This window comes from Bubalus kerabau, chromosome 5, assembly GCF_029407905.1.
Source record: "Bubalus kerabau isolate K-KA32 ecotype Philippines breed swamp buffalo chromosome 5, PCC_UOA_SB_1v2, whole genome shotgun sequence".
In the NCBI taxonomy this organism is placed as follows: Eukaryota; Metazoa; Chordata; class Mammalia; order Artiodactyla; family Bovidae; genus Bubalus; species Bubalus kerabau.
This window is the reverse complement of record NC_073628.1, coordinates 28,421,956-28,434,765: the sequence shown is the minus strand read 5'-3', so window position 1 is coordinate 28,434,765 and position 12,810 is coordinate 28,421,956. Positions and strand designations below refer to the sequence as shown.

Here is a 12,810-nt window from a genome sequence, read left to right as displayed (position 1 = left end):
AGGATAGCTGTCTGTGGAGAAGGATGGCTTATAGATAAACGCAAAAATAGACAGGTAGAAATATGGGTGGTTAAATTAATGAGTGAATAAAGATATGGATGAATCTACAGTGGTATTTTAATGCCTCTTGAGCAACTAAAAGGCTAATGGGACTGGTTTGCTAGTCACCATTTTTCTTTAAACATTTTTACTGAAGTACAATTTACATACCAAAAAATTGACCTATTGTAAAGACAAACTGATAATTTCTAGTAAACTCACACAGTTATACAGTAAATCACCACAATCCAGTCTTAAAACACTTTCATCACCCCAGCCGGTGATGAAATTCTTCAAAACCACCCTGCATTCTTCAAAACCACCCCAAGACAACTGGCTGCCAAGTCATAAATCCTCAATCAACTCTCCACATTTCAAAATCTTTCTAAAGGTTTAGTCTTTCCTATCTGCTGTCTGAAAGGCATGGCATTTAACTTATAAACCCTTCCCTTCAGGATATCTGTCTTCAGTTGCCACCTGCAGTCTTTTTCTCTAGTCCTCTTACTAACTCTTGGTACAATATTTTCTTCAGCAGCTGGTTATCAAAACAGATTGATGCATGAGATTCTTCAATGTCACCTTCTTTCTTTAATCAGTATCTTTTTCCCACAGAATTAGAAGTTGTGGCCAGACTGTAGAATACACACACATATGCGTACATACATACTCAATATCCATGTTCTTTTACTTGAATATTTTAATAAATGAATCTGGACTCTCTGTGGGCTTCCCTCATAGCTCAGCTGGTAAAGAATCTGCCTGCAATGCAGATGATCTGGGTTCGATTCCTGGGTCAGGAAGATCCCCTGGAGAAGGAAATGTCAACCCACTCCAGCATTCTTGCCTGGAAAATCCCATGGACAGAGGAGCCTAGCAGGCTCCAGTCCATGGGGTCGCAAGAGTCAGACACAACTTAATGACTAAACCACCACCAGAGTCTCTGTAATTATCATCCTATAATTAGAAGCACACAAAGTAACATCATCTAAATAGCAGTGGTCCAAAGACAGAGAACACATTTGTTATAAAAGTTGCTGTTTGTTGACTTTTTCCAATTTGCCAGGCACAACAACTCTAAAGATTAGTATTAGTCTCACTTTACAGATTAGGAAAATGTGGTTGGGACTATTTTATCCAAGGTAACACAGCCAGGAAGTGGCAGAGTTATGATTTAACTCAAGTTCTCGTTAAGACCACTAAAAAAATTATTATCCTATGATTTAAAAACCTTGGAGCATAGACAACTACTAATGACTATTCTCTGATGATGTTTGTAGATCTCTATGCCCAATAAAATTTTCAAAGAGGGACCCAACTGCAGGTTCTGCCAATCTGTTCTTAAGAAAAATTGAAACAAGGCCAATGCTTGTGCCCAGTCTCTTCTGGTCTCTGGTTAAGAACATTCACCGTCCTCTAGAAGCAATAATAAAGGCTCACATGGCCCTCTACAAACAGGAAGTAACAGTGTCTTGTATACCCCACTTTACATATTTTACATTATAGCCACAGCCCACTTGACATTCAATTTGGATGACCTCAGAGTTGTCTCATGGCTCACCCAGCTGAAACTGCACTCTTGATCTTAAATCTGATATCCATGCTCCCCAAGTTCTCCATTATCAATCTGCAGCACTTTTATCCACTTAAACCATCTTTTTTTTTTTTTTTAAGGAGTCATCTTTGTCCTCGCTCTTCAAATACTGCCCCTTCCTAAGTTCTATTCATTTTATTTCATGAATATCTCTGGAATCTCTTTTTCCTCCACTCCATGGCAATACAAAAAAAAAAAAAAACCTACTCCAAACTATTATTTCTCAAAAAGAAAGCACCTAATTTGCCTTCCTGTTCCTCTTTTTGCTTGTCTCTAATCCATTTTCCCCACAAACAAATCCTTTTAAAACATAGACTGGATCATGTCACTCATCCCCTTAAAAGTCTTCTCCCAAAGACTTTCCAATTTATCAAGAAAAATTCAAAATTCTTAACTCTGATTTGAAATGACAAACAAGGCTCTCCTTTCCCTCTGTCATCCCCCCTAAGTGTATCAGCCTTTATTTGAATTCCTCTAGTACTCCAATCTCTTTCCTGATTCAGAGTCTTTGCAAGCTTGTCCCACTAACTCAGAACCTATGACACATCCCTGCCAGAATAATTTCTACTCAGTTGTCAAGTCCCCAGCTTAAATATAATCTATTCAGAGAAGGCTTTCTTGTCCATTACTCTCTCCTATACTACTCTCTTCTTGTTCATAGCAGGTAGCACAGTTACTAATTACATGTTCATTTCTGTGTTTATTTGTTGAATGTCTGTTTCCACATTAGAAGCTTACTTCAAGGGAAAGGACCAAGGCAATATCCAGCACATGATAAACACTCAAGAAATATTTGTAGAGTTGATGACTAAATCCTCTTTCTTCCAAAAGTAAAATTAAAAGAGTGCTTTAAAATGAATAAACCAAAACTCAAAGATGTTAATTACCTTCTTTGTGGTCTTGCAGCTAGTAGGCAATGCCTAAAAGATATATATAGACTCAAATATAATTCTAATGCCCAGTCTCTCTCCACCACTCTATATGACATCCCAGCCATGATTTTACTCATTAAAGGACATTCAAGGAATGCTGACCTGACCCGAAGAGACCACTACTCCATCACTCAGCATTTTCTAGTCCATGACATGCTTGAATCTTTCCAAAGGAACAAACCGTGTTTCTTTCTCCAGGATACAGTCCACTATTACTTTGTTGCTTGGGGACTTAGAAGTCAAGAGAGAAATAACACCACACAACAGAACACCATTCTTGGATGAGATACCATAATGAGTAATATCCTTTTGGAGCTTATTTACACTTGAGTGGTGGAAATGAGCAGATGCTCAGAGGAAGACACACAATCTGCTGAAATGGAATTCCAGGTTTTACTCCAACCACTTCCTTAATTTTAGTTCCTGGCAGAGATTCCATTCATTTGTTTGACCAATATTAAGCCCCATAACGTGTGTCCAGCCACTGTCCTAGAAAATTGGGATAAAACGAAAATGCCATAAACAGCATAAACATTCCCTCATTCATTTAACACTCTAGTCGGGATGGCTATTGTTGAGGATTGGGTTACAGGAGATGTGATGGAGAGGAGCAAGGTGCTTCCAAAGTGTTATCACACAGAGGGGCCCTAACGCAAGGTATCAAAAGGAGATTTGAGGGATGAATGAGGTTGGCTGGACAAGGCACAGGATTTCCAAACACAGGAAGCAGCATGTGTCTACAACATGCTCAAAGAAATTGAAGCCATCTACAATTTGGACTCCCCTTCATGGCCCTGAATCTAGAGTTCTATTACCAGTGAAAGACCAATAACACTTATTTTAAAAAAATCAAAAAACAAAAAAAATCTTTGGTTTCTTTAAATCCATTGGCTTAACTGTATATAAAATCCCTGCCCATCATAATCAAGCCCCTACACTGCCATTCTCCAGATCCCACTCTGTAACGTTTCAAATCACAGCAAACCATCCACTCTTTCTGCTTTATCTAGGGCCAATGATGGATAAGCATCTGTATGGTTTACTACTGCGATTTCTTCCACAGCAAAGAATGAATGGGTCACTACTCAAGAGAAGGATTTAGTTTCTCTAATATAAAGTCTGATTCCACATAGAGCATTACCACTTGCTCTCAATCACATGCCCCTAATGTATCTCCAAGAAGGCAACCAGGTTACCTTTGAAATGATGGACGATCTGAAAACGCACCCCAGATTTTCCCACCCTAACTCAAATCCTAGAAAGCCAATACCCCTCACAGCACTGCTGCTTGCCCAACCTTGAAATTCACAAAGAGCAAAGGTACACTGAGTACAATATATTCCAATGTACCTAGTTGGTATGGAAAGAGCTCCACCCATGGACTGGCCCTAGAGGAGGACTAAGGCCCAAAGGTTCTTTATGAGAACCAGATGCCCTAATGTACTTCACAACCAACATACATACCATAGAAGCCTGGGCCCTGCAGGGATGAGGACATTCCTTCAGCTTCTATGAACAGAGGGTTGTGACATCATGGCAGAGGTTGTGACCTGCTAGAGACAGAGCTCTCTGGATTCTCATACTACTACTACTAAGTCGCTTCAGTCGTGTCTGACTCTGTGCGACCCCATAGACGGCAGCCCACCAGGCTCCCCTGTCCCTGGGATTCTCCAGGCAAGAACACTGGAGTGGGTTGCCATTTCCTTCTCCAATGCATGAAAGTGAAAAGTGAAAGGGAATTCGCTCAGTTGTATCCGACTTTTCCCGACCCCATGGACTGCAGCCTACCAGGCTCCTCCGCCCATGGGATTTTCCAGGCAAGAGTACTGGAGTGGGGTGCCACTGCCTTCTCCTTAGAAAGTACATGGTTTTTCAATAGTAGTCACACTTAAGGGTCTTCCAGTCCAAGGCAGCTTGGCCTTAATTTCAAGTCTTCTCTCTAGGGTAATGTTCCTCCTTCCCCAGACTCCTTGGGCCTGGATCCACTGCAGCACTTTTAAAAGAACAGAATTCATGGGCTCCCCGAGACTCTCTCTCCAAATGCCCTGTGTTCCCAGCCTCAGTATTTGAAAATACAGACCTGGCTTTCCAGTGCCCACCATGATCCATGGCTGCAGGGATTTTTCTATCAATAGGCAGAGCACCTGGCCCATCTACAAAATGCCTGCTCCTCTATTTAGGCACTAGCTTACCATCTCATTAAGTGCCTCTTTTCCAAGTCTCTTTTTATCTCCATTACACTGAAATCCTCTAAAACCCATTTCAATTACAAATTCACCTAAGATGAAGACAAAGACTAGAAAAAAAGAAAATCATGCACCGCCAAGACTCTTTGGGAGGATTTAATTGAAGGGCATAAAGCCTTAAATAGTACAAATAATCTCAACTAATTTCAGCCCAAGCCAGATGACAAGGCAAGTGAGCATGAATTAAAATTACAGATAAACACATTGGGAACAGATGTCGAAAAGAACTTTTTCTCCAACACTGAAAATCTTCAACATGCAGCAAAACCCTCCAGAGCCATTGGCAACATTCAAGATACAATTAGAGCCGATTATGAAACGAATAAAACCCTGAGGAGTGTGTCAAGAATTCTGGGGTGGGCCAAATGATTGTTGTGTTTTCCTGGAGCGATCCTGAGACTACATGGTCAAGTTGGCATTTTTTTCCCCCGTTAAGTGAGAACACCAGCAATTCACGAGCAATCTTTCTGCTGGGGCTACATCCGTGCTTTTATTACTTCTTCCCAGGCAGAAGCATAGATGTTATTCCAGTGCCCACTCTCTCTTCTCCACCTTCCTGGCCTTACACTTAGGTAGACGGGCTCCTGCTATAGCCATTACCGCAAGGTAATGCTGTTGCTACTGCTGCTGCTAAGTCACTTCAGTCGTGTCCGACTCTGTGTGACCCCAGAGACGGCAGCCCACCAGGTTCCCCCATCCCTGGGATTCTCCAGGCAAGAACACTGGAATGGGTTGCCATTTCCTTCTCCAATGCATGAAAGTGAAAAGTGAAAGGGAAGTCGCTCAGTCGTGTCCGACTCCTAGCGACCCCATGGACAGCCTACCAGTCTCCTCCGTCCATGGGATTTGCCAGGCAAGAGTACTGGAGTGGGGTGCCATCGCCTTCTTGGTAATGATGAGGATAAACCAAGTTTGTGCTGCTGGCACAAACCGGCCAGCGGCATCAGAGAGAAACTACGGCAGTGATTAGGGCTGTTCTGGGTGGTGCTGCTGGTGACTAAGACCTTGGATCCCAGCAATTGCAAAGTGACCTCCCCCTGCCAACGTCCACTACCTTGACTTTTTGTGTGCATCTCCCTACTTGTCCTGCAGTTCTGTCCCTAAAAGCCTTCTGGCTGTACCAGGAGCCCTGTGGATTTAACCACATGTCAGCTGATTACTTCAATTTTTCTTTAAAGGGTAGAAAAATTGTTTACAGCATTTGTCATGACCCAAGGTTTGAAGAGGTAAGGTGTCCACAAAACAAGTCCAGGTATCAGTTCAGCTGATACAATGAACAATGTAAATCAGCCAGAGTCTGTTATTCTTAACTGGAAGGTCTTAGGTCTGATTTCCCCAAAGAGAAAAACTCCGTATGAAACTATAGTCTCCTTGAACAGAAATGAGGGGATAGGGAGAGCTGTATCATCACACTGTTATACAAAAACATAGACATGACTCAGTTAAAGAAAAAAAGCTTCATAATCAAGCCAACAAGTTATGTCTTGAGGAACCAAGTTATAAGTCCACAGAATGAGTTTTAACACTGTTCCACAGATGAAACAAAGCCTTCAGCTGGTGTCTATTACAAACTGGCACTTGCCATCCACTTCTGCTGCTAAGCTTCTAAGTCGCTTCAGTCGTGTCTGACTCTGTGTGACCCCATAGATGGCAGCCCACCAGCCTCCCCCGTCCCTGGGATTCTCCAGGCAAGAACACTGGAGTGGGTTGCCATTTCCTTCTCTAATGCATGAAAGTAAAAAGTGAAAGTGAAGTCGCTCAGTTGTGTCCGATTCTTTGCAATCCCATGGACGACAGCCCACCAGGCCCCTCCGCCCATGGGATTTTCCAGGCAAGAGTACTCGAATGGGGTGCCATCGCCTTCTCCAGCCATCCACCTCTGCAAGAACTAAATCATGTGCTCCTGCTGCTGCTGACCTTAAACCCCCTCTGAAAGGAGTTCAGGGTGGAGAGTAGAAATCAGGCACTCTGTGCCCTGGGAAAAACTGACAGGACAGGTCTGCAGATCATTAGATACTTTCAGGAGTCGATTAATGAGCCCAATTCTTATATCTCCTCATATCTAGAAAAGCACTAAAATCCTTCACAGTGACAACTGTTTCTATGACTAGCTAACGGTTTCACGAGACTAGCAGAAACCTTCTGGAAAAACACATGCGTTTTACTCCCCCTTCACCAAAATCACATACATGGTGACCTATCCACCCTGCCTCTTTGGAACAGTTTCTCAGAGCTATCTGAGGTGCTGTATTCTGGGCTGCAGTCCTCACTTTGCCCCAGATAAAACTTAAATTGCAACATTTATGTTGCGCATTTTTTAAAGTCGACATTGGTACTAAAAATAATTTCATTCAATGTCACTGGACTGAAAATGACAGGATTATTCTAAATGGTATGAACATATCTTCATCCCTCCCTTTTCTCCTACAATTACAGAAACAATTCATAAAATGTGGTCATGAAAACAAGCATCATTTTTTAAAAGTTGGAGAGCTTTATGGATTTGATTTAATCAGCCAACTGGGGCTGTGGGCAAGGCGGGGAAGGTCAGAAAGGAAAAGCACCCTCTCTGCCTTCTCAAATTTCAGTCCAAGCCTAATGAAAATAAACCTTGGAGAACTTCAATCCCCAAGCAGGCATGAGAAAGGTTTTGACGCAGACTTCTGAGGAATGTTACTGAGCGGTGATTTCCCTCTGACTAATGACCTGACATTCCTAGTAAGACAGAGAGAGATGATAAATATGCTAATTGAAGGGCCTTCAGTGTAGGCTTTGAAAGGGGAGATAGCCACGTATGTGTCTGTAATCAATACCATCAGGATAGCAGAAACCACACAGCTGAAATCACACCACACCAATGTGCTCAACCCTAAAATACCAGTTTCCGGTCACGGGAATCCCAGCTCTCTGCTTGCTTGCTATCTGCCAATCAAAAGACTCTTTTAATCCACAAAGGAAATGGAACAGCCCTTCCATATGCAGGACAGAAATGACTTTACATAGAAATTGAGTGTTTCTCACCTTTTCATTACTTTCTGTTTTTGAGAGGGGCAAGGAGGAGGCGGGTGGGGACAAGAACTGAATAACATGACTTCGAAGAGGCCCGCCAGGCTTTCCTCGTCTTATCAGAATCAAAATTGTCCAGCCACCCCCCGCCATGCCATTTATCTTCCAAGACTCCGCAGAGAAACAAGAACATGGAGGAAAAGGTAAAAGACAAACAGAAGTCAAAGGAGAAAAATATTTCCCAGAATATTGTGAGAGACCCTTAGGCTACTTCCAAGGATGCTCTTGGGAAATAAATTGAAATTAAGACACAGAGTAAGATTCATGGGCAGCACAGGTCAAGACAATGGACATTTGAGCTCATCTGGATGAATTTTTGTACATCATATAAATTTTATATTTTTATGAAAAAGAACACCCCACTGCCCAAATATCCTTTTCATTTTCCGACTAATGTGCAGAACAAGCCTAAGTATGTGGACAAGTGGACGAAATGTTCTGGGTTCCTCTCTTGTAATGGGTCAATGGGAAAGGGGGTAATGACAGTAAATGGTGCTGAAAAGGGCTTCAGTCAAAAATAATGCTTTTCTCATTCCAAGGTCTGAATTCTGAGATTGGCATAAGTAGAAGAATCCTAAGAGAATCCATATGCCCAAATGGTTTCACTCAACCTGCTTCCCAGAAAAAAGACCTCCCCACCCTATCTTTTCTGAAGAAGTGCTCTGGTTCCTTTAAAACACAGACTTGTCAAGGGACATAAATAACTCCCTCACTCGCAGACGCAGACACCTCCAAAAAAATACGATCAGCTGCCAAATAAAGGAGCTGATAGTATTCTGGCTGAGAAGAAAGCAGGTGGGAGAAAGAAGAAAATCCTTAATTGTACATACTGGCTCTGGCTATGATCTCATCTAGGAAGCACTACTCCTGCCTCCCACTTTCCCTCAAAGCTGAGTCAGCTTTGGAAAAAAGCCACCGGATTGCTAGCAACGGGAGCCTTGAATGAGTCAACTTTTCAATGAGATATCATCTCTCTCAGCATCTTCATTGGTTCAGAAAAACAGTATCTGCTTTTCTGAGAAGTGTGAGCAGAAGCAGCGGCACTTGTTCTATTGTAAATTAGGTCAGAGCAATGAAAATCTTGACTTTCTGTGGGATAATCAATGAGCCTGTTCTAATGAAACCATAAATCAGAAAAGGATTTACATAAACTGAGTCCCACTTGGCACCTCAACAAATAGCAAGTGATGGATTTTGCATTAAATTGTAAGAGCTACCTAACAACCCAATCAGTTACCAATAAATGTATCCCTCTGAAATATCCAGTCAATCCTTAGTCTTTCTAAAGCATCCCAGCTGCAAATACACATGTAGGCAAGAAAGCAGATAAATCAGAGGAGATCCTCTGATGGCACACTACGAATTCTAACAGCCATTTGTGGCTGTCTGTATATTAAGTTTTCCTGGGAATTTTACCAAAAGATAATTCTTATGACTAACCACAAAGAGAAATCTCAGCCTCAGCTGAAAACCTGTCATGATCAAACAGATACTTTTATATATCAGAAGGAACTAGAGGAGGGGTCAGCAAATGACGAGCTGCCACCTGTTTCTGAAAATAGAAATTTAATGAAACACAACCACTGAATTGTGTATTTACCTATTGCCTACGCTTCTCTGGTGGTTTAGCGGTAAAGAATCTACCTGCAATGCAGGAGTCACGGGTTAAACCCCTGGGTCAGGAAGATCCCCTGGAAGAGGGCATGGCAACCCACTGCAGTATTCTTGCCTGGAGAATCCCATGGACAAGGAGCCTGGTGGGCTACAGTCCATGGAATCGCAAAGAGTTGGACACGACTGAAGCAACTGAGCATGCTGCTTTGGCAATACAACAGCAGGGATGAGTGGTTGCAATGGAAACCTTCTGACCCCACCAAAACCTGTGGCCCTTTGCAGAAACTGTCGGTGCTCATGCTAGAGAAAAGATGTAAAAAAGTAAAATATGATATAACCTGAACTAAACTGCTATGCTCCTGGGTTCTTAACTCTAGATACTTCTGAGGTAAATCAAAAAGACTGTAACTCACTGGATATGTGAGAATGTGGGAAAGACTTTGTGGTGCGTAGAAGTTCAAAATAAAAGCTATTAGTTTAACTGGACTTGTTTTGTAAAATTTGAATACATTTTAGATCTACTAATTTATTTAATTCTTTCTGGGTGAGACGTTTCAGAGAGGAAGTAATATTTGATTCAGAGGATTTGAAGAAATAAGAATAAATTTGGAAAAAAGAAGAATTCCAGCAAGAGAAAAGAAAACCATTTCTGCTCAAGAATTAATTACCAGGTAAGTGTTACTTAGTTGAAGCCTATTTTCCTTGCAGGAAGTAAAATTGTATATAAATCTATGTGTAAGGATTCAGTATATGTCATCCTCTGGCAGAAAAGGGAACTGGCCCATGGAAAAAGCTTAAAAGAATGCTTTCCAAACCCACTCATGAGGGAAAATGTAATAATAATGATAATAGTTATTAATATAATAATAGCCATTATTACAGGAAATGCTATCATTATTATAGGAACCATCATTTATTGAATATTTATCATGTGTTAGTCATAATGCTAGCTGCTTATGCATTATCCTATTTAATCCCCACAACCATCCTATGAAGTACATAGATTATATCCTCCTTTTTCAACTGATAAGACTATAACCAAGGGCAATAAATAGGATAAATACATTTCTGAGTAGCAGAGTTTTGGACCCATGTTATTATTATAATCACGCTATCATTAAAACTTCCCCCCAAACCCACCTCCACCCGAAGCCCGATTGCCAAGCCCCCTTACCTCTGCAGACTCTGCAGCACTGATTCTCCGGGAGAATGTGATCCTTTTCTGAGCAGTTCAAAAGAGGGCATGCTTCCGTAATTTTTACTAAAACTCCACCCTGCAAGCCAAATAATCAGGAAACAAAAAAAATGTTCATTTTTTGAGTTGATGATCCAAACATACAATGCTCATTGTTAAAAGCCTGTGGTGATAACAACCTACAATAATTAACAGTACTCACAGGAATTCTACCATAATGCAGTCACAAACTAAATTGATAAGACTCCTGGAAGAGAAGGCAACTTTCCCTTTCTATATCAAAATAGCCTCAATTTCAACAAATAAGGTGTTTTTTTTTTTCTTCTTTTACGTTTTAACAAATGGTTGTTGAGTATCTTCTGCGTAGCAGAATGTCACTGACAATGCAGAGCTGATAAATTTTCAACAGTTGACTGTTGGATGGGGGAACCTAAAGTTAGCATTGGCTGATTTCTGTCACATCAACACCCTGACATTGTGAACCACTAACACTACATCACTGATTACGAAGTTGGGAGCTCTCATGAGCTTTTATGAGACGGTTTCAAGACTGCACTGGATCACAAGCACTGTGAACCCAAAGATAAAGAAGACATCGTCTTTGCCCTTGATAAAAACAAACTAGAAACCGTAATAAAATGCAGTAAGTCCTAAAAAAAAAAAGTGCTCTAATCAAGGTATGGCAATGTATCATTTACTCAATATTAAAGGGAATCAACCATGAATATTCATTGCAAGGACTGTAGCTGAAGCTCCAATACTTTGGCCACCTAATACAAAGAACTGGCTTATTGGAAAAGACCCTGATGCTAGGAAAGCTGGAAGGCAAAAGGAGAAGGGGGCGACAGAAAATGAGATGGTTAGATAGCATCACTGACTCAATGGACATGAGTTTGAGCAAACTCCAGGAGATGGTGAAGGACAGAGGAGCCTGGTGTGCTACAGTCCATGGGGTAGCAAAGAGTCAGACATGACTTAGTGACTGAACAAGAACAACAAATACATCATAGGAGAATAATTAATTATACCAAAGTGGGAAGAAATTATGAAGAAGATGCCACATTTGAAGGAACTAAATAATGGAATAAGAAAGAAAACAGTTTCCCAGCAGAGGAAACAGACAAGAACCAAAGTATACAGGGATTGAACTAAAAGTGGGTCAGTTAGATGAACACTAGATTCTCCCTAGAAATAAATAAAACCACTTACAAAAAAAATTTTAAATATTTGGCAGGTGCATCTTATGACCCTATTTCAACAAAGGTCCTCTTTGTTGACATCACTAGCATCTATATTTAGTTTCACTCTGAATATTTAAAATTACTTCAATAATTACTCTAAAAGGCAGGATTTGAGAGTCCCTTATTTAATCTAAAATGTTCAGTTATTTTTTGTTCCCCCATTCTTAAAAGCATGGTTAAGTCAACCAATAAGCAGCTCAAGGAGGATGGGCCTCATTTAAGGCTGAAAGGTAATTCTCAACACAGATGGAGAGAATAAGATGGTGCTGAGCCACCAGAAAGAATGCGGGAGATTCTGAGTGTTCTATCTCCAAGAGATGATTGTCATTCCGGTGGCCCCAGAATTCCCTGGTTTGGCAGGAACACCCATTCTATCAGGCACATCAATTCTAAAATATGAACATAAACATAACTTTAAATGTCAAATATAAATTTAATTTCCAAGTACTGATCATATGGATTACTGGCACCACGGTTTCCTCTCCATTCTTATAAATTTCAGCCCAGGCAGTCCAACCTCTACGACTCCTTCTGGGGTCCTTTGTTCCCTTTTCCTCTTCATTTCTTGATCTGTCCCAAGGCATCTAGACCTCATGTTTTTCTCCCGTCTTAAAATTGGCCCTAAGATTCTGAGAATCAATCCTGCTATTCACTCACAGTCCCCATTTCAGCTCTATTCCGTTCTCATCCCTCAACCCAGGCCACGCTGGGTCACACCCTGGCCTCAACAGCTAGCACCAGCCTAAGGGCGGTTTGCCTGTCAGTTGTACCTCAGTTTCTACAACAGGGAATCAAATCAATTGTTACAAGCCAACAGATGTTAATAACCTTGCTATCAGCAGCAATGCTATCAGCATTACATCAGAATGTAAGGGAAAAGACAATG

General features: G+C 41.2%; 1 protein-coding gene across 2 annotated transcripts in view; it reads right to left on the bottom strand.

Moving 5' to 3' along the window:
* Positions 1 to 12,810, bottom strand: part of NELL1 (neural EGFL like 1) — a 1,034,994-nt gene that overhangs the window by 742,313 nt on the left and 279,871 nt on the right. For both annotated transcript variants that reach the window (XM_055581358.1, XM_055581357.1), the window contains one exon: positions 10,663 to 10,762. In XM_055581358.1, the coding sequence (XP_055437333.1) occupies positions 10,663 to 10,762 (100 nt within the window). The remainder of the gene's footprint in view (positions 1 to 10,662; positions 10,763 to 12,810) is intronic.